The following is a 22,573-nucleotide window of genomic DNA, read 5'->3' on the forward strand; positions in this document are numbered from 1 at the left end:
TTTCACTGAAGTCTGCGAGCTGCACCCAGAATCTAGTGGGATGCCTTTCACCCTTGACATTTCAGAGCCAACCTCCCATCCCTGATAATGCAGGAATGTTCCTCCGGCTGGTGGACCTCTGCCAGCGTAAGTGAGCGTCCCAGCCACCAACAGAGTAAACATTACTCAACTGGCTGGGGCTCTGTCACACACATTCTTCCCCTGTGTTTCTAACCTCATGCAGAGTGCAGCCCAGCCCTGTTGGGTCTAGAAACTGGGAATTTAAACTCAGGAAGAGAGAGCATGCGAAGGAGAAAGCTCTTCCAAAAGGTAATAACTATGCTCATTGTTCATAAATTATGAGTAGACAGAGCCATCTTTTCTATGAAGCCAAATCATTATATTGGGGAGATGACAGGGAGAGACTGGGCCAGGCTTGATGGACCCAGTACTGTGTCCTGATAACTCTACCTTCTCCCTAAACACGTTACTTTTCTTAGGAACAGAGGCAGAGAGACAAATGATTCCGTCTGGTGAACTTCCGAGAGGCCCATTTGGAAGAAAAGAATGTGAACAATTCCCTGGCTTGAAGTTGAGAACTCCAGAAATGAAAGCTTTCGAATGAGTTAGCATTGCTGCCTCAGTTTCCTTGTTTGTAGCACAGGACTTTTGCTAGTTCTTATTAATATTTCCTCCTCTGCCAGGATAAAGATTCATGTTTGCAAAGAGTTTAGAAGATTAAAAACCTGCAAATGTGGAAGAAAAAGCTGATGCAAGATGAAAGCAATCTAAATGCTGGGCTGGTTTCAATTCCGGATCCCTTTCTACCTAACATGGCTTAGTTAGGAGCTCAATTCATAAGAGGAGAAATACAGACAGGCCTGCGGGGACAGTAAACATTCTTGACTCAAGGAGTAAAAGTTGAGTGATACTTAAGGGAAGCCCACAAACTGGTTTTCTTATTTAAAAAAAAAAATCAAAGCAAACGTAACCAAGAAAAGAAAAAAAATCTTTCATCAAAAGCACCTAGGCTGAGAACAGAAGCTAACGTGCAGGGTGCACTTGAAAAAATTGCACACATGGGGAGGTAGAAAAGCAACAGAAACTCTGTGTGTCCTCCCCCACAAGGTCTACCTGTGCCACCACGCCTCATCCTTAGTAGAGTGGCAGTTTCTGCAGGCACACATCAGGTGGTTTGCAAAGAATACTTCAGCCTGAAGATTGCTGCTGTAGGTAAAAGGAACCAGCCTGGCACTTGAGAACTTGGGCAGTCCTCACATCTGAGAGTATGTTACACCCATCTGCTTCTCAGTGGGTCACAAGCACCCATTTGACAGAGTGGAAAACTGAGGTTCGGAGAGGACAAGGTTGTTTGCACTGCTCCTTGCTAGGGGGTCTCCCAGCAAGTCAGTGGTATTCCAAAGCTGACCCTTCTCCCTCTTCCTCATAAGCCCCAAATGGGCTCCAGATATGTAGAGCTTCCCCATCACGACCCACTAATAGCTTGAAATGATTTTGCAGGTTTGTTTACTTGTTCCTTGGCTGCATCCCTCACTGGAATGTAAGCCCCATGAGGGCAGGACCTTGTCTGTATTCTCCATTTTCTTCTCGGCAGAGTCATGCTAAGCATTCAGTAAACATTTGTTGAAGGAGTAAATGATGAATGAATAACCTATGCTTAAACTCTGACTGATGACTCCACATCACTTTCACCTTTAGACTGTTGAGTTGAGTGGTGGTGAAGTCACTGGAGTATATCCATTTATCCTCTAAATCTCCCAGTTTTTCTTTTCTTTTTTGAGGCAAGCCCTAGCTCTGTTGCCCAGGCTGGACTGTGGCGGCGCAATCACAGCTCACTGCAGCCTTGGACTCCTGGGCTCAAGGAATCCTCCCACCTCAGCCCCCCCAAATAGTTGAGACTACAGGCACATGCCACCATGTCTGTCTAATTTATTAATATTATTATTATTATTGTTATTATTTTGTAGAGATGGGGGGGTCTATGTTGCCCAGGGTGGTCTCAAACTCCTGGGCTAAAGTAGTCCTTCTGCTTTGGCCTCCCTCTCCCCGTTTTTCTGTGGGCAAGGAGAGGCAAGCATTCTTTTTAAGGAGGAAGAAAGAGGAGTAAGAGAAAAGGAGAGAGAGATTAAAATATAATCAAAATTGAAGAAACAGTATTGATAGACTTGGGCAGTTTCACATTTGAAAAACCGAGTTTGGGGGCCACTGGGTTGATTTGGGGATAGGAAGAAGAGTCAATTAATGGGAATTTATTGTGGCAACATGAATAACTTAAATGCCCCTTTCTCCAAAGAAACTAGGGTAAAACTAAGAAGGGTTAATGGTGGACATCATTAGGCCTAAAGGCTGTGGGGACAGAGAGAGCCCTTCTGCAGTCTGGCTCCCGGGGTCTGGTATTTTCTGAGCAGCTGCCTTTGCCGGCAGAGATAATATGGCTGCAACAAAGGCCTCTAGGCCTGGCGGACAAGGAGAATGGTGATGCTCCCAGTGGGTCTGGGCAAAGGGAGAAAAGCTATAAAGCCATCAGCAGACTGAGCCACTGGGTGTCCACACAAAAGTAAGGTCCTATAAACAGACATCTGTATTGTGAGTGAAGGGCTAATAAAATTGCCTTAGAAAAGAGAGGTTTTCCACCACAGCCTATTCATAACAAAGAGCATACTGGGAGATGATACCCAGGGAGAAGATCCTTTGAGGTCTGGCAAGTGTCAGAGCTGCCTTGTGTTAGGGATTTGCCTGGCCAGATCCCAGCCTCTTCATCATTGTCACAGAGGGCATCTCCATCAGTATCATTAGCACCATCATCATCACCATCATCATGACAGATAGCTGCCGACCACCGGCAGGCCCAAGGAGGCTCGTCCCAAGCAACACCAGGTGTTGGGCACTGAGATAGGAGCACCAGCCAAGTGCGCAGGGAGCACCACCAGAGACCTGATGGCTGCCCAGAGCAGGGCAGTTTTGTTTCTGTCTGTCCAGATAATTGATTTGCAGTAGTCCAGTCCCCTTTCCAGACCTCGCTTTGCTCAATGGAAACACAAGAGGAGATGTTCTTGCTCTTTTCTTGCCCTAGGGATCCTGGTAAGAGATTTTAAAACGAATGAAAGTAGTAGAACATTAAACTAACTAGTAGAACTAAATTAAATGAGTAGACTAGTTTACTAGTAGAACATTAGGGAGAAACTCATAATACGTTCTTTGAAAACTTTCTGGTAACATTAAATGTCGACATCAATTTGTGAACTGTATACTTAAGCAGTGTTAATAGGGTTGAAGCTGGGTGACATTGTTTCTAGAGAAGAGAAAATATGCCTTTATATATACACACATATATAATTACATAGCACATATATGCTATATAAAACAAAAACTAATCCAGGCTCAGTTTAATTCTTAAACTGAATATCAAATTTATAAAACAGGGGGTTTCTGCATATGCTTTGACAGGAAGCCTTCTATGATAGATATCTTTATTTCACAAACATATGGAGTGTCTGCCGTGTGCCAGGCACGGGGCTATGGGCTAGAGACACAAGGGTGAAGAAATCCACCTCAGGCTCAGATGTTGGTACAGCCCACAATTCTGCCACTCAGAATCCATACACAGAGAGCAAGGTGTTCAGAGACTTCAGGGACCTTCTTCTTCACCGTGAGATTAAAGTTTATAGGTAGGGATGCAAACCCTCTAGTTCCCCTGGCTGTAGGGTTGTAGACAATGAGGAAGAAAGGCCGCTCATTTCTGTCTCCATCCCTAAAACACCTTGAGATAAATTAAGCACTTTTGTGCCCATCGTGCAAACTGATGTTACACAAATAGGAGATGCTGTTTAAGGGTTTTCCACTCTTGCTGAACAAGAACTCACTTAGGCTTCATTGCCAACCCAGTCCAATGGGTGCCAAGCAGGAAGAGGCACTCTGCAGTGACAGGGCCAGAAGGCATGGGCATGCCGGCTGCTATTCAGAGGCCCTCAAAGTGTTAACCTCTAGCAGTTATAGGTGTCTCGTTTATACCCATTATAAATCTGTTTATTGTGACTGGCCCCACCCAATCTGCTGGTGTTGTAAAGCTCTAATGATCCCTAATAAAGGTGGAAGGCTTCTAACAGCACACAGTTCCTGAAATGGGGAAGGAGCAAGGGAGTGAGGGAGAGAAGGAGAGAGAGACAGATGATGAGTTTCACAATAAAATACCACAATGGCAAGCCTCCCTCTGCACTTCAAGCTGCGGAGTCCTGGGCCCCAAGACTGGATGCAACACACAGTCTCCAAATAATAGCCTGTCACAGTGGAAAGGCCCTCATCCCACACCCTCATTTGCCAGAATTCCCAGGAAGTTAAATGATTCACCCAAGGTCACCCTTGCTCATTGGTGGCTCTGATCTCCTGAATCCTCGTCCAAAGCCCCTCACCCCGGCTGCTTCTCCTTTCCCATTTCAGCAAGCGGTCATGAGGATTACCTTCAACCCCTTCAGAACTCTCCTGCTCCCTCTGGCCTAGTAATGTCAACCCTGACTATGCATCCAAATCTCTCTCTCTTTTTTCTTTTTTAGAGACAGGGTCTCACTCTGTCACCTGGGCTGTACTGCAGTGGCGCCAATGGGAACAAAGTGCTTAATTTATCTCAAGGTGTTTTATGGAAGGAGACAAAAATAAGCAGCCTGTGTTCCTTGTTGTCTACAACCCAACTGCCATAGCTCACTTCAGCCTCAAACTCCTGGGCTCAAGTGACCCTGCTACCTCAGCCTCACAAGTAGCTGGGACTCTAGGTGAATCTCTTAGGGCTTTTGTCGAAAGTTCTTATGCCTGTGAACCCCTCATCTCTCAATTCTGATTCCAAAGGTGTGCGTGTGTGGAGGGAGCCATGTGTATTTTTAATGAGCTCCCTGGATGATTTTTGTGTGGTCTGGAGAGAGATTTGAGAACCACAGATCTTGCCAATACTTAGTTCATTGTTTCTGATGTTTCAAATGACAAGCAGGGTTCATGGAAAGGAAAATCCTTCCAGAGTGAAACTACAAGGTAAGACCCTTGTCAAGAACCCAGGGAGGACCCAAGCTCTTCCGTTCTCTCAACACCCTGAAGTTTCTGAGTCAATTCAATAATACTGTAATGGCAGCTAACCTTCCTTGCGGCACTGTGTTTGGCACTGAGTGTGTCTGATCATATTTAAGCCTCACAGCACCCCTAAGGGGATAGGTATTGGGACAGAGAGGCTAATAACTTGAGGCCACACTGCCAGATAGTGACAGAACCACAATCCAAGCCAAGCCTGATTTGGGTGCTATACTTGGCTACCCAGACACACACATCTGAATCTGGTCCTGAGAAGGGACTGGCCATAACCAGCTCACCTTGGCTCAGGTAGACTTCCCTTGGGAAAGTCTATATGCTAAAGACCATCTGCACGGTGTTTCTCCAACTTAGAAAGAACATGCAGAGTACAAGTCCTGAGAAAACTGACTCTTGACTTTCCAAAAGCGTCGGAAGCATCGAGTCCCCCCTTGCCAGTTGATTCTTCAGTGGCTGAACTCACATAAGTGTGCTATTGCGGAGGTTGCTGAAGTCCGAACGTAGGGTAACGGGAAGATACCTGAAGCAGATGTATGCTCACAGGTTGAGTGGAGAGGTTTCCAGAAAATTAGCCCTTAGGAGCTTCTGAGGTTTCCCTTTGCTCACCGTGGGGCTGTGTGCACCTTCTCTTTCTTAAATGCTCCTTCGCCTGAAGTTTGGGGGAACTTCCCTTCTAAGAACAAAGGCCATTAAGCTTCCCAGATGCAGCCTCCACTGGGAACATCCCACACCCCTCTACCTGGTAGGTTCCCAGGGCTAATTACTAACAAGCAATACACATGAGAGGGGTATTCCCAGCTCCTTTAATTAAAAAAGAAAAATGGCCAGGCATGGTGGCTCATGCCTGTAATCCCAGCACTTTGGGAGGCTGAGGCGGGTGGATCACGAGATCAGGAGATCAAGACCATCCTGGCTAACAAGGTGAAACCCCGTCTCTACTAAAAAAAAAAAAATACAAAAAATTAGCCAGGCGTGGTGGCGGGCGCCTGTAGTCCCAGCTACTTGGGAGGCTGAGGCAGGAGAATGGCGTGAACCCGAGAGGTGGAGCTTGCAGTGAGCCGAAATCATGCCACTGCACTCCAGCCTGGGAGACAGCGAGACTCTGTCTCAAAAAAGAAAAAGAAAAAGAAAAAAGAAAAAAGCCCTGTTAGTTACAGGAAATTCATGGTCATCTCGACTTCATGAACATCATGAACCTGACCTCCTACTACATGGTCATGACCCTCCCCTCTGCCCCCACCAATCCATGGTCTTCCCAGCTTCCCCTCACTGTTTCCTGAATTTGTACTAAATGCCTTACAGCACTTAACATGCCTTGTGGATGTCACAGAGAAGTCCTAGGAAGAGCGGGACACTGCCTCATACCCAATGTGCTGCAAGAAGCCAGCCTAAGTTTGCTGCAAACACCAAGATGACTATCTAGCTGGAGATACTCAAATTCTTTAAAAATCAGGGTTGAATGAAACCTCCAAGAAGGACAAGGAAAGAGGGAAACAACTAAAAAAACAAAAAACAAAGAAACAACCCACAAGCCTCTGCAAGGAATGGTAACAGCTACTATTTATGAGAGCCTGTTATGTCCAGAGTGTTTTACATATATATTATCTCATTTAATTCCTCCAGCATCTGCATGAGTGGATATCTCCACACCTCAAGAGGCAAGCACAGAGATTCCAGAGACTTACCCAGGGTCACACAGCAGTAAGTGCCGAAGTTAAGGTTGGAATTTGGGTCTGCCTCCATAGCCTGTAATTTTGTCGCTGTGCCAGCTGGATTTAAAAGAGCATTTCCCCATATTAGATGTCAAGGCTGGTGATGGTGAGGCAAATTACACAGGTTGGGAGGCAAAGGGGAGTTAGCTGCTAATCCAACCCCAGTACTCAAAAGTGTGTCCCAGACCATCCTCTTCAACAGCACCTGGGAACTTGTTGAAAATGCAGAAACTCAGGCCTTACCCCAGGCCTACAGAATGAGAATCTGTATCCTAACACCCCCCGCCCCAGGGAATCAGCATGCACTTTAACATTTGAGAAGCTAAATTTGAGAACCTTAGAACTGGCTCTCAAATTTAGCCGCACATTGGTATCACGTAGAAAGTTTTAACTACTGATGTGTAGTCCCGCTCCCCAGGCGTTCTGACGGGTCCAGGGTGCAGCTTGGATACTGGGATTTTCAGATACTCCCTCGGGAGATTCTAAAGTGTGGCCACATTTGAGAACTATTGTCCTACAGCAGGGTCAGCAAACTGGTCTGCTGGCCAAAGCAGCCTGTTTTTGTATGACCCACAAGCTAAGAATGGGTTTTACATTTTTAAATAGTTGAGAAAAAAATCAATTAAAGACTATAGGATGATATGTGAAAATTATATGAAATTTAAATTTCAGTCCCCATAAAATAAAGTTTGACTGGAAGACACTGATGTTCATTCACTTCCATGTCTATGGTCTATGGCTGCTTTGGTGCTATAAAGGCACAGTTGAGTAATTACAACTGAATAGTTTAAAATACTTAATATTTACTATCTGGCTCTTTACAGAAAAAGTTTGTCAATCCCTGTTCTAGAGAATTTATGAATAGCTAGGATGATAACCATGACTGACTGATTGATCTGACTTTATTTGTGGGCTGCATTCCTTTTATATATATAACTTCTATATGTATGTGTGTGTGTGTGTGTGTGTGTGTGTATATATATATATATAAAATACATATATATGTATGTATATTTCTCTCTGTCCTCTTCATTTGTGTTTGTACTTCCCCCTAAAAAATAGGTAGAGGCATAAGGCCAGATCTTGTTCCATTCCATTAAGCAGGTAGCTTCAAAGGCCCTTGCACAGATCTCTGCCTCTCTCTGCACCTGTGATACTTAATTCTCTCCAAGTTCCTGTCACTTCTCATCAAACCTTCAACAGTTTCCAAGAGTACTTCTCCCATAAGCTGCAGGCCAGGGCTGTGTGCTTGCAGGCAGCTTCCTTCCTCCTCAGAGCTCACTGGAGGCAGCAAGGAGTCCTTGAATCGTCTAAGGATCCTTCATGGGGATTAGGCATGACCCTTAGGTGATAGGACTCCAGTATCTCCTGGCCCCTTTGTGCAGAGGCTTGGAGCCCCACCAGCACAGCAGCCTGGTTTCTTTGTATGCAGACCAGGGCTGGTCCCCTATCAGGGGGGAGGCTGACAGCAGAACACCCTGAAGGCTAGGCCTCTTAATCTCATTAATATCCTGATTGTCTTCCCCAATCTAGTGGCAGCCGATGGGGTGGTACCCACAAGATAAAATGACCTTCAAATTCAAGAGATAAAATGGCACTCAGATAAAGTCCCTAAGACGGAGAACGCTGGAGCCACCCATGTCCACCACTAAACCTCAAGTCAATATGAATGTGTTTCCTAGAACAGCAGACATTTCAAGGCAGGATTTGTCTCTCTTCTGAACTGAAATAATCTGCTACTTGGGGACAATGGGCCTTATTTACCGTGAGGAACTTTGCTGCTGAGATGAATATTTTTACAACTACCCTCATAAACCCCTCCCACTGTCTGCTGCCCAGGGAGGGGGCGGAGCTCCCAGAGGTGAGCTGAGGTGCTTGCACTGTCTCAGACGCCCCATTAAGTTGTTAAGGCATTTAGTAACCCAGACAGTGCTGACTGCAAGGGCAGTTCAAATCCCCACACAGATGGGGATGGGGTCGTGAAAGAGGGGGCTTTGATTTCTTGCCTGGGCGGGGCACAGAATCCACCTTGGTCAGGGGCAGTGGTTGGGGAGGAAGCAGTAAACTAGCCAGAACGGGAGACTCCCACCCTTACCCCACCTCTTTGGCCATGATCTCCCAAAGCCTCAGTGTCATTTAGAGGGGAACGGTAGGAATGTGGGAAAAGGAACTGCTGGGGGCTGTGTGTGTGTGTGTGTGTGTGTGTGTGTGTGTGTGTGTATGTGTGTGTGTGTGTGTATGTGTGTCTTTCTCTCTCTCTCTCTCTGTGTTGGGTTTTGTGCCTGAAAAGTTCTTAGCATCTGCATAAAGCAAAAAGAGATGGACAGTGTGCAACAGCTCAAAACCTCTCCCCACCACTTACTAAGAATATGAACTTGGGCACATTCCTTCCATTCTAAATAGGTCACTTCTCTTGATTGTAAAATGAAGATGACACTACAGATGGCTCCTACTCTGCAGGGCTGTTGTGCGGGTCACTTAAGACGATGCACGGAGGAACTCGGCGCAGGGCCTGGGACCAAGGAAGTGCTCCATCAACACTGGCCATTAGAATTCCTCTCACTGAGTCACTACCTTGCCACCGGAAACTTGGAGATTTCCTCCGGTCCTGCAGAATTCAGTGCCAGGGAAAACAACAGCATTCACATAGGTACCCTGGCCCAGAGTTTGGCTGGTCTGAGACCCAGGGTTAGATTCCCTCAGGTAACCTGGGAGGGGCTGTGAAGGGGGATGAGCGAGAGGCAGGAGGCAGGATTCTCTGTTTTTCAAGCTCTAAGCCACGTCAGGGAAGTCAAGTCCACTGGGCTTGGAGAGGGAGGAATAGAGTTCAGCGAGAAGGAGGAGCAGCAGCCACAGAAATAAGTGTCTCCTCTTTGGTAACGGGGCTATGGTTCGGGACCCCTGAAAGTCCTCCTGGCAGGGACTCTTCTCTTTTTCTTTGTGCCTCACTTTCTTTCCAGGAGAATAAGTCCCCACTTCTCTCTCAAAAGGTGACACAAGAGTGAGGACATCACGCGTGGGAGAGCGGAGGCTGATGAAGACCTTTTACCCCTCCTCTCCTCCTCGAGGTAGTGGCCAGGTGAGCTTGCTGCCGACTAGAGCAAAGGGTACAGGGAGCAAGGTCGCCACAGATCACACAGCAGATACCACGGCTTGGGCCAAGGCTAGCCGAGTTTCCATCCCGCGCCAACTTCCTCCTCCTCCTCCTCGAGCCAATCAATACAAGCACCAGGCTCCAACCAGTCCTTCTCCTTGCTGCCGCCCTGCCCTCTGACCTTTTGGGGGCCTTTCTCTTGATTCATCTCCAGAAGGGAGGTAGAGGCCATCATTCCGGACCTGCTCAATGGCCTCAGAATGGGCTGTCATGGGGCCTATAACCAGGGACAGCTCCTGCTGGCCAAGAGCTGGAATAGGGGGTGGGGGCGGATAAAGGCCTTCCAGGCTGAAGATAAATGGCTGCCTGCAGCCTGCTACAGTAACTTCAGGCCCCCAAGAAGAGCAAACAAAGGGTGGCCCTGTGACACTCCCTGGAAAGATGAAGGCCCAGCAGCGGCAGCCAGGCTGGTTCAAAGCCCCAACTTAATTGTCAATTAAGCATGCATAAGGGAGACAAAGCCATGACAACCCTTGGCTGCATGCTGGTGTGTGATTGTAAAGCCGAGGAGGGGCAACGCTGGAAACAGCTGACTCTGCTGACAATGTGTTTGTAGGGCATCTTGTAACCAATCAGCCGCTGACAGAGGCAGAGTGCTCCTCCTGCCACCCCTATTGTGCCGGACATTCCAGGACTAGGGTCACACCGTGGTCATCGTGGGCAAGTGGGTCACAGCATGGTAAGCATAGCTGGGAGGGAAAGTGCTGTTAGAGAAAGGCTGCTCTTCCTCTCTAGGAAGAGGGTTCTGGGGAAGCTTCATCTCCAAGGTGCTGCCAGCCCTCCTGGCTCAGGTGCCGGTGTTTGGAGAGGGGAGAGCGTGGAGAGTGGGTGTGGGGGGATTCGGGTCTTGTCCCCCCCAGCTCAGTCTTTGGGGTTGCTAGTGCTGACTGTGGATTTGGGCTCTCCTCAGCAACATGGAGATCTTTTTTTTTTTTTTTTTTTTTAGACAGTCTTGCTCTGTCGCCCAGGTTGGAGTGAAGTGGAGTGGCCCATCTCAGCTCACTGCAACCTCCACCTCCCGCCTCCCGGGTTCAAGCGACTGTCCTACCTCAGCCTCCGGAGTCGCTGGGATTACAGGTGCCTGCCACCATGCCCAGCTGATTTTTGTGTTTTTAGTAGAGATGGGGTTTCACCATGTTGGTCAGGCTGGTCTCAAACTCCTGACCTCAAGTGATCTGCCTGCCTTGGCCTTCTAAAGTTCTGGGATTTCAGGCATGAGCCACCACACCTAGCCCACAGAGCGTTTTTTGTTTTTTTTTTTTTTTTTGAGACAGAGTCTTGCTGCGTCGCCCAGGCTGGAGTGCAGTGGCGTGATCTCTGCTCACTGCAACCTCTGCCTCCTGGGTTCACACCATTCTCCTGTCTCAGCCTCCCAAGTAGCTGGGACTACAGGCGCCTGCCACCACGCCTGGCTAATTTTTTGTATTTTTAGTAGAAACGGGGTTTCACCGTGTTAGCCAGGACGGTCTCGATCTCCTGACCTCGTGATCCGCCCGCCTCAGCCTCCCAAAGTGCTGGGATTACAGGCATGAGCCACCGCACCCGGCCTTTTTTTTTCGGTATTCTGCACACAGTTAAGTTTCTGGCTTGGTTAGTGACCATACCTTGGCTGTGGGCACTGAGGTGGGAAGAGTGCCATGCGGCTCTACAGACAGAAGCCACCCCGAATGCTGGGCTGCAGCCCGCTGTCTGCCTGAGTGCATTACTCAGGAGCCCTGTCACGGCACACACACCATCCTGGCAGCCTGAGATGGGGACACAAGTCTTTGACCCCAGCATCCTGCATCTCAGGCACTAGCACAGCAGCCACCTCTGTTTCTAGTTCCAGGGCCAGGACACATCTTACTGCCTCTTAGGGGGAATGCCCTGGTGTGTGAGATCAAAAAGAAAATGATTTCTGCTGCATGCCAGTCTTCTCACTGCCCTTCTTTAGCCCTCTCTAATGTTAAGAGTCATAATAAGGGTAGTATGGGTTATCGGGAAAGGTGTCTTTATACATTCACTCCTTTCATCCTCACACGCGCCCTGTGTGGAAGGTCCTATTTCTCCATTTTGTAGGCAGGAAATTCAGACTTAGAGAAGTTATGTGAATTAGCCACAGTTATAACCTCACTGGATAGAACCCAGATGCATAACTACACTCAGAGAAAGAGAAGCCAGTCCCTGGGCTTGGGACAAGGACCATGTTGAGGAGCCCAGAGTGAAAAGGCAGAAGGGCTGGGCACAATCTCACAACTGTAATCCCAGCACTTTGGGAGGCTAAGGCAGGAGGACTGCTTGAGATCAGGAGTTCGAGGCTGTAGTGAGCCAAGACTGCACCACTGCACTCTAGCTCGGGTGACAGAGGGAGACCCTGTCTCTCAAAAAAAAAAAAAAAAAGACAGAAGAAAGGCAGCCACTGATAATATTCAGTGTCCCATAACTGTTGCTCCAGAAACAGTAATAGGATCTATTACACCGCAGAAAGATCACAAAGCCCTCAAACAAAACCTCGATCTGCAGCTGGTTCTGGTGACTCGACAGTGACCCGATATCTTTCCTACCAGGCAGGACGCGCAGCTCGTACATCACTAGCATATTCCCAGGACTTGGTAAGCACTCAGCACATCGCAGTGCTGTGGGAAAGTATGGAGTGGGAACCAGCAGGCCTGAGCTCTAGTCCTTGTTTTGCTACCATTACTCTGTGTCACTTTGGCAAATCACTGCCTCTTTCTGGGCCTCAGTTCCTTTCTTCAAATTCCCTCCAAATTCTAATATTACAAGCTTTTTAGAAAGATCCAGACTTCAGGGGCACCCCAGAGTATCCACTTCCCGTGGGACACACCCTTCCTAGACTGCAGTCAGAGGAGTACACAGGCTGTGTCTTCTGTCCACCCTGCCGGGTTTCCAGCACCTGCTTCCCGTCCCTCCAGCCCCAGCTCTCTGGGTCTCCTGTCAGCACACAGGATGCCTAAACCAACGACCCCGTGGTGACCTCAGCACAGCCCCAGCTTGTCAGAAGGCTGCTGGGCCTTTGTTTGGCTTCCAGGCTCCCTGACTTTGGTGTGGAGATCACAGGTCCCAGCACAATGGCCATTGTCTTCCCAATAATGCCCCTTGCCCCAATCACGCCCCCCGCAGCTCCCAGCTTCAGCGCCGTGGATCGCTGTGGCGGGCAAGCACTCCGGTCCTGCCCGGTGCCAGCCACGTGCCATTTGCCACAACCCTCAGAACCCTGCTTTGAATTTCCCTAAAGGGGCGAAGTTACTCTGCAATCAGGCCAGTCTTTGCCTAGGGGCTTCTCTGCCTCTTAAGTAACCAAGACTTTCTTCCTGTGTGGCTGAGTCTCTCTCCTCTGTGGGAGTGGGACCTACAGAAACCCCCAGCACTGGCCCCAGCTTCATGCTGGGCACTGTCAGGCTCCCAGAGGCCCTGGAAGAGGCTGTGCTACGGGAGGGCAAAGCAGGCATGGAACAAATGCTTGTACACCACCCAGCTGATGGCTCTGAGCCTGTCTTGGTGGCTTTGGTCCCCCTCAACACTTGGGTCAGCTCCCAGCCCTCAGGCCTTTCTCATCAGAAGGGCAACCAACAGGTGAGGGGAGCAACAGGTTTCAGAGTCACCCCCGAGTTAGAAACAGTGTTTGGCTTTCCTTTCGCAAGCCCTTTTCTTGGAGCAGCAGGAGAGGCTGCTACCCTTTGTCCTCATGGGCACTGCATGGACCCCAGTGAGCACATCAGTTCTAGGAAGGCAGCTGTGCCAGGAGAATGAAGGACCAGAAGAAGTGCTCCATCCCAGCCTGTGCCTAACACAGCACGCAGCATGTAGGTGTGCTTTCCCCCAAGAAGGCTGTAGTGTTCCGTCCTGACAAACTCAGAGCCCACGGCAGAGGCATTCTAATCCAGGCCAGGGCCCAGCACGCAGGAGCACTCAATCAAGCACGATGGGGCAGGTACTTAGTCAGTTTTGCCCAACTCATAGCTGCAAAGATTTCAAGTGACTGACCCCCACCAACCCTGATGACACACGGAAGCCAACAAGCAGAGGCCACCAACAGAGTGGCTGTCCCCAAAGGCCACTGGGCTTCTCCTGAGGCAGCCAGGACCGAGCGAGGGGCAGGATATGGCCAGGGATGGAGGAGGTAGCCGGAGTGCCATCCTCCAACACAGTGAGGGATGCCGCGCCATCGCCACCCCTTTGCCTGCGGTTTGCATCTGGCCTACCCATAAGGCAGCCTCCTCAGTGTAGAATGACTGCTGAGTCAGCAGCCACACAGGGAGAAGAAGAGGGAAGGAGACAAATAGGGTAAAGGGCTCCCTGGAAGCCGAGTGAGCCCTCACAGGGCAATGGCTGAGCCAGGAGTTGGAGGAGACTGATCAGAGCCACATATTATTTCCAGGGGAATATTCTGGCAATGAGAGAGGGGCCCTAGGATCATCTCAAAACATTTGCTCCTCTGAAAACCCTTAAACCAGATAAGATCCGTGGGGAGAACCAGGATGGTCGGGTTGCCAAGGCAGTGAGGCCCAACCTTTGCTTACCTGACAGCTTGTTTGGAGGAGAGGAGCTGGGCTGGTGGTGGGGGGAGCTGTGGGAGAGCAGAGGGTTCAGGCTGTGAGTCTGGTTGGAGCTATAGGCGTCCATGGCCAGCTTTTGCCGGAATGCCTCCTCCTTCCTGCGGTTCGCAAACCAGTTGTAGACACGGACTTCAGTGACCAAGTTGGAGCCCAGGCCGTGGGCTTTGGAGGGGGACACCCCTCGCTGCAAACATTCTGCCCTGGGAATGGATGGAGGGGAGATGGTGAGTGAGGGTGGCGGGGGGACTTGTTGGTGCTTGGTCAAAAACACACAATCACAGCAGTCTTGATTGGGAGTGTGAAGGGGCTGTGGGCAGAATGGAAGGCTGGGGAGGAGAGGCCTATGCAGAGAAAAGGCCAATCCATGGAGTGATCTGATGAAGATGGCTGAAGTGGGCCTGAACACAGGGACAGAACAGGCTATGCCACCCTGGGAGTCAGGGGCTTTGGCTCTGGTGTGGCTCCCGAGGGGAAGAGAGCGAGCCGGGGACAGGCAGTCCAGGGGAAGGTCCAGATGGGGCTTCCTGACACCTCCTTATTTAGCCATTCTTCCCACCACACAAAAGGCAAAGCCCTTCACTGGCTCTGTCTTGAGTGGCTTCAAAGCACTTCGAGAGGATTTCTGGTCTTTTGGGGCTTGAAATCCCTGAAAGAGTGCCAGGAAGCAAGATGCCTTATCCCCTCCAAAAGGCAGGCTGGGTGGGGTACAAAGCAGGGTGCATTGAGATGGCCAGTCTCTAGCTTTATCAGGGCTGGTGAAACCTCAAAACCAGGTGTGAGAGATTCTTAGACACTACTGGGTGCTGCAAGGCATCTCGTTAGTCGGGGTACGGAGCACAGCCTGAGGACTCAGTGGCAATACAGGCCTCCCTGCTTCCCAGCCTGACCTCCCTGGCTACATTCTTTCCACGGCCAAGGCCAGCCCAGCCCAGAGACAGAGAAAGCGCATACAGGTCTTGGCCAGACCAAAGAGCTGAAGTTTTAGAAAGTCAATACTGGAGTCAAGGAGAACAGGGCAGGAATGAAGTAAAAAGATTTCCCAAGGTTTTCCAATCGTTTTAAAAAAAAAAAAATAGCTGGGCCCTGTGGCTAGAGCCTGTAATCCCAGCTATTTAGGAGGCCAAGGCAGGAGGATCGCTTAAGCCCAGTTCAAGATCTGCTGGGCAACATAGCAAGACCACATCTTAAAAATAAATGCATAAAATAACACATAGTTTTTTTGTTTTGTTTTGTTTTGTTTTGTTTAAATAGAGATAGGGTCTCGCCATGTTGCCCAGGCTGGTCTCAAACTCCTGGGCTCAAGCAATCCTCCTGCCTCGGCCTCCCAAAGTGCTGGGATTATAAGTGTGAGTCACCGTGCCTGGCTGGTAGTTAACACGTAAAAAGAACTCTGTTGAGTCAGCGGGGGCAGAGTGACTGAACAGATCTGACCAATTCTTACTCTCCTGTCAAGTTTCCTTTTGGACCACTGCATGTCTGACAATTGGTAGAGGCCAGATCTAGAGTCTGTGGCTAAGGGAAAGTTTTACCCTGGCCTGTAGGGAGGTCAAACACACAATTTTCACTTTACAAGTATCATATTTTACGTTAGCATTCTCCAGAGTATCTTCCCTAGAATAATAATTCATGGGGTTGTCTGTACTCCACCAAAGATTCCATAGTTAACAACCAATTCAACAAAGCTAAGTGGGTTTCTTGACTGCAGGGCTTCTCGGAGCCTTTAATATATGTTGTGACTCTCTAAGGGGAAGTATCCATATGCTGGTTCTCAGACTTACTGATTAATGAATTGATATTGGGGTTCTGTGGAACATACTTTGAGAAGCTCTGATTTAGCCACACTTATCTGTATAACTAGTGTCTCAATATCCCAGGACCGAGGGGGAGAGATCCTGGGTCCGTGTGCGTGCCCAGCGCCCAGGTGAGCTTCTGGTGGTGTTACCTGTTGCATTCCTCCACTAAGGCCTCTCTCTCTTCCTTGCTGGGGTTCTTTTGCCGATCGTAGGCCTGGTACAAGATTTGCTGGGACGCGGGCCCCCATTTGAATCGGTTGCGGCGCATCTTCTTGTTGGTGGGCTCAGAGCAGGCATCATCGGACTGCCCAGGCCCCTGGCTCTGTTGACTGAACTCTGGAAAGAGAAACAGCAGCTGATCCTGACTGCTTTTGTCTGTCATATTTCCAGAACTCTGGACTGCCTGGTTGAATTCTGAAAAGAGAAAGGAGTAGATTTGATAGGGTCTGTAGCCTTCACTCAGCAGACAGACACAGACAGACAACGGACGAAGACACCTTTATTCCCCTCATCTGAGCTTTGCAATCTGTTCTCACTGCATATGGAGCTGGAGACGGAGAGGCCTCAGCACAGGCCCTTACTGCCCACCTCAGTTGCCCCAGCAGAGCCACCCTTTTCCTTTCTTTGAAGGAGCTCAAACATAGCCAGCTGTTGTTTTAAGAAAAAAAATTTTTCCCCCTTTGGCTCACTGGCCCTCAGACATGAAGCAACACTCTGCATCCTGAACTCTTGTATTTGATATCAAGTGGGTGAGCTCAATCAAGTCTCAGATCCAGGGGAGAACTGCTCAAAGGTACAACTGACACTTGCACAAAACATTCAGAGGCTGTAGATAGCACTCCCCACCTCTCCTCCCCCTTCCTATATCCTAGGTATCTACATTATAAAGTCAGGTTTTTAGAAAAACCCCAAACCTTTTGAAACATGCTTTGAAATAAATATAACTGGAGCTTTGTATTGGAAGGAGAAAATGTGCTTTAGATCTCAAATAATTTCAAAGACTACAAACACAGGACCTGTCTGGGAGTGGTGTTTAATTAGCTGGAAATGATGCTCTTTGTCTGTCCAATTCCTTGGGTCCAAGCACACTGTGACCCTCAGGAGATTTTTGTGGAATGAATGAGAGCTAGCAGCTCGGCCCAGTGGTGATGCCTTAGCCTACATGGTTTAATGAGATTTGATATTTACATTACTGAAGAAGAAAGCTTTGCTGTCCTCGTCTTCACATCTGCATGAAGCAGGGCTCATCAGGAGTGATTAATTCCATTTTACAGATGAATAAACATAGAGGCTAAGCACTCTGCTGAGCAGACACATAACACATTCACTTCCTAGCTCTGGGTCCCTATGTTCTAGATCTTAATATCTTTTTTTTTTTTTTTGAGACAAAGTTTTGCTCGTTGCCCAGGCTGGAGTGCAGTGGTGTGATCTCGGCTCACTACAATCTCCGCCTCCCGGGTTCAAACGATTCTCCTGCCTCAGCCTCCTGAGTAGCTGGGATTATAGGTGTGCGGCACCATGCCCAGCTAATTTTTTGAATTTTTATAGAGATGGGGTTTCATCATGTTGGGCAGGCTGGTCTCAAACTCCCGACCTCAGGTGATCCACCTGCCTCGGCCTCCCAAAGTGCAGGGATTACAGGCATGAGCCACCATGCCCGGCCTTGATGACTTTCTTTCTCAGTTCCTGTAATTACTCCCACAGGTCACAGAGAGTGGAAGGCTACCACCTCCCTTTGTGATAAGCTCTGAATGTCCCATCATTTACATGCTATCCTTCTCGTTCCTTTGGACAACTGGATCCAAAATCCTCAAAGTTCAAGTCAGGCTACTACTTAACGTTTGAATCCCCTCTACAACCCCCCACGGAGTGGTCCTCCAGTGTATATGCCTCCAGAAGCAGGGAACTTACCACCTATCTAAGGCTCATTTCCATTTTGCTCCATCAGGAGGAATGGTTAGGGCCCCTAGCCAGCCAGGACTTGGGATCCCAACTGCAGGTGGTGTTGGGCTTTGTTTAACTGTGGACTGACCGTGTCACTGGGGCCTTTGATTTCAACCCATTCACCTTGGAGGATTCTTAGGCCACCTTAGGGCTCTGTTTTCAGTGGTGCCCAACAATGCCACTATAGACCTGAGAGAGTCCCTGTCAAACGTACTAGCAGGAAGTCACTGCTAGTGGGATCATGTGGGGCCCCAGCTTAATTCCCTCATCACTTAATCTCCCCAGCTGTGGAATGAGACTGACTGAAAGCTTAGGGACACTAACTAGTCTTTTAGAATACCTGCCCCTAGTCAGGATGATAGTGATGTTGGCCCAAATTCCTTTGGGGGTTATACTTTTTCTTTTTTTCGAACAAGGTCTTTCTCTGTGACCCAGACTGGAATGCAGTAGTACGATCATAGCTCACTGCAGCTGACCTCCTGGGCTCAAGCTATCCTCTCGCCTTAGCCTCCCAAGTAGCTGGGACTACAGGTGTGCAAGCCACCACACCTGACTAATTAAAAAAAATTATTTTCGTAGAGACAGGGTCTCGCTATGTTGCCCAGGCTGGTCTCAGACTCCTGGCCTCAAGCAGTCTTCCCGCCACCTCAGCCTCCCAAAGCATTGGGGTTACAGGCGTGAGCCACCATGCCCCACCTGATTATACTTTTCAAAGTGCTTTAGCCCTTCTATGGCATTTGGCTTCACAGCAGCTCTCTAAATGCAGTTACTTGAGGGGAAATCAAAGGGGGAGAAGGAGATGTCCCCTGCTCAGTGAGGTCTGTCACAGTGTCTTCTCTCCTCCCCGTGGGCCCTGTGTGGCACCGGTGGAGTCACCAATGGCCAAAGCCAGCGTGGATCATCCCAAGGGCCTGGGAGCAATGTGAGATTTTTTCATTTGATGTGAACAGACACAATAATGGTTCACATTTATTGAACCATTTCTATGGTGAGGTATTGTGCCAAATCCTCTAAATATATTCCTTCATCTAATTCTTACAACCGCTCCATGTGAGAAGTATGGCCAACTCCATTTTACAGATGAAGAAACTGAGGTTCAGATTGGTTAAGTGACTTGCTTAAAGTCATGTGGACTTGGGGCAGGAGCCTGGACATGAGCCCAGCCTGCAGGCTTGCAGGCTCCTAACTACCAGCCTGCCCATCACCTCTCACTAAAAACAAAACCCGGCCGGGCGCGGTGGCTCACGCCTGTAATCCCAGCACTTTGGGAGGCCGAGGTGGGCGGATCACGAGGTCAGGAGATCGAGACCATCCTGGCTAACACGGTGAAACCCCGTCTCTACTAAAAATACAAAAAATTAGCCGGGCGCGGTGGCGGGCGCCTGTGGTCCCAGCTACTCGGGAGGCTGAGGCAGGAGAATGGCGTGAACCCAGGAGGTGGAGCTTGCAGTGAGATGAGATCGTGCCACTGCACTCCAGCCTGGGCAAGAAAGCGAGACTCAGCCTCAAAAACAAACAAACAAACAAAAACCCAAGTCATGTACCCCGCAAACGCTTCAGATCTGACTTGTGTGGAGGTGACAAAACCGACTCCTGAAGCTTTGTGTCTGGTGGGTGTGAGACACTCTTGCAGCTGCTCCCTAGTGTGGGGGCTGCCGCAGTCTCTCATCTGCCCTTTGAGGAGGTAGCAGCCTGAACAGTGTTCAGAGCTCAGTGTGTCCTCAAATCAGCCGGTGGGTTTGCCTGTAGGTGCTCAGAACCATTCAGGTTCCACTGACCTCAGGGGCTTGGCTCTAGCCTCTTCCAATTTTTGAAGAACTAGACGCCCACATTTGCTCCCTCTAGCCACCAACAACTCTTCTCTACTTCCCTTCAGATTAATTGGGGTTGGGGAAGAAAATGTTCATTGCCCATGAAAATTATCTTGGAGAAGTTGGCTTCAGTAGCCTCTTTATAGGCTTGGGGGCTGCTTGGACAAGGAGGTTCTGTGTGTGTAGAGGGGCCCATGAATATTACCATTTGTTATTTTTAGTTTTTCCAGGAAATTTGTAATCATGTATCATTTTTTATTCTCTCCCCTCTCTTCCTCCTTCTCACCACCCTTCACTTGTGTCCCTCTTTTATTTCTCTTACTTCCTAATTCTTAGATCATGCTTGCATGTCTTACATTCATCCTTCAAGACATGATTTGAATGTCACCTCTTCTAGGAAGCCTTCCATGATGTCTCCAGGCAATTTAGCAATTCCTCTGCTGCCCCTTGTGTATATCTTTATAACAGCTCTTAGAAAGTGAATGGCATTATTTACTCAAACATCTCCACTTCCTCACTGGATGGCAGGTAAGTCCCTGGAGAAAAGAACCTATGTATTCCATAGCTTAGCATCGTGTTTGGCACATAGTAGGTGCCTGTATAATAGTTACAGAAGGAAGGAATGTTTCTTAAGCTTTTATGTCTCATGTGACTTTAAAACAAAAATAACAGCTGGGTGCGGTGGCTCACGCCTGTAATCCCAGCACTTTGGGAGGCTGAGGCGTGTGGATCGCGAGGTCAGGAGATCGAGACCAGCGTGGCCAACATAGTGAAACCCCATCTCTACTAAAAACACACACAAAAAAAATTAGCCAGGTGTGGGGGTGGGCACCTGTAGTCCCAGCTACCCAGGAGGCTGAGGCAGGAGAATGGCGTGAACCCGCGAGGCAGAGCTTGCAGTGAGCCAAGATCGTGCCACTGCACTCCAGTCTGGGCGGCAGAGCGAGACCCCGTCTCAAAAAGTTAAATAAATAAATAAAACAAAAATAACAACAACAACAATCTCTTGAAGAGGCTGTTGTATTTGTAAAATGCCCCTTCCTCAGCATCTTGAGAAACTTTCTGGACCTCTGTCTTTTGAGAAGTTTCCAGTCTGCCTTTCCTGCCTCCTTCTCCTTTCTGAAGAAATTCTCATGGAATACAGAGAGGCAGCACAGACTGGAGATGCTGCATAAAGCTTAAATTGGGCAGGGCCCAAGGGCTGTTGGGTCTTTGGAGACAATGGCTCCTGAGAATTTTTTTAGGCTTTCCAGGAACTACAGAGAGTTGCTTCACGTCAGGAACGCAAATTCTTAAAGAGCTAGTCACCAAGTATGGGGGGCCAACCCATTCTTGGAAAGGTCTCCCGCTCTAAGCAGCAAACAGCTCTCACGTTGCTTCTTCCAATCTATTCATGTAATGCTCCCAACAAAAGCACAAACACCACAATATGAAATGAACACCTAAAACCCTTCCTTTCACCAGCCCAGGGACATTGAGACAATAAATACTGAAACAATCACTTTAGAGCAGTGCGTAACAGAAGACAAGAGTCATTTCAAAAAGCCACAGGGAAAAAACCCAACCCAGAAAGTGGTGGAAATTAACATCTTGATAAAGACAGAGAAGGCTAGATAAAGCCAGAGGACAGTGTGTGGGGAGAGTGAAAACTGATACAAATTTTCCAGGGAAAGGATTGGATCAAAGTAATGAAAGTGTAATGTCAAAGAATACTTTCCTAAAATACAGACAGTATGTCATTCCTACTCTTGTTATTCATAGGCAGTTCAAACTTCTCTAGACGTACTTCAAAACAAAAACCTTTCAGAATTATTGCGTGGGAGAAATCTTGGGACAGAAAAAAAACTTTGGGATGGGAATGGGAATGACAAGAATTGACGGGTCAGAGTTCCAAATGCAGACACTTTTCCTGTGCCCTGCCTTAGCCAGAAGTAGCTTCTTCATGAGCAGGGCCACCAGCTGAGGTCCCCACACTCTACCAATGTTGGTAAATGTGGGTAAACACCTTAAATTGCCTCAGGATTCAATCCCTCCCACTATCCTCCAAGAACAGGGTGAAGGTCTGAATATATATGTCTCCATACAAATGCCTTCTATTGCTGATACTTTTTCCAGAGAGGAGGAAATTAACAGTAATAGTAATCAATATTATTGACTGCAACGAAATGTCTTCTTTGGAAATTGACCGATGGTTATGTATCAAGGGGAGATGCTGGGTTTTCTCTCGGGGAGGATATTTCACTCTGTCACCTACTTGGTTTCAAAGAGAAGGATGTTGGAAGGAGGAGCCAAAAAGTTTAAGGCACGCTGCATACACTGACAGGCTCCTCAGAGCAACTGGCTGGGTAGCAAGGGGCTGTGACTGAAGAACATGACAGAAGCCAATCCATTGTACAGCAACCACCAAGACCAAATCTACTTGCCACCTTCCTCATATCTGCCAAGTGCTCACAAGGCCTTGTCGATGAAAGGGAAACTGAGGCAGCCCATGGGGTGAGAGGGCAAAGGTCACTTCAGGTTGAGGCAGAGGCAG

The 22,573-nt window shown here is 48.6% G+C and overlaps 1 protein-coding gene across 5 annotated transcripts in view; it reads right to left on the minus strand.

The window, feature by feature from the left end:
• HNF1B (HNF1 homeobox B) overlaps positions 1-22,573 on the minus strand; it is a 100,210-nt gene that overhangs the window by 71,508 nt on the left and 6,129 nt on the right. For 3 of the 5 annotated variants that reach the window (XM_063628702.1, XM_055257091.2, XM_055257092.2), the window contains exons 3-4: positions 16,435-16,699; positions 14,457-14,692 (exon numbers count right to left, since the gene is read on the minus strand). In XM_063628702.1, the coding sequence (XP_063484772.1) occupies positions 14,457-14,692; positions 16,435-16,699 (501 nt within the window). The remainder of the gene's footprint in view (positions 1-14,456; positions 14,693-16,434; positions 16,700-22,573) is intronic. The other 2 variants (XM_055257093.2, XM_063628704.1) reach the window with 1 other exon arrangement.

Source organism: Symphalangus syndactylus, chromosome 20, assembly GCF_028878055.3.
Source record: "Symphalangus syndactylus isolate Jambi chromosome 20, NHGRI_mSymSyn1-v2.1_pri, whole genome shotgun sequence".
Classification (NCBI taxonomy): Eukaryota; Metazoa; Chordata; class Mammalia; order Primates; family Hylobatidae; genus Symphalangus; species Symphalangus syndactylus.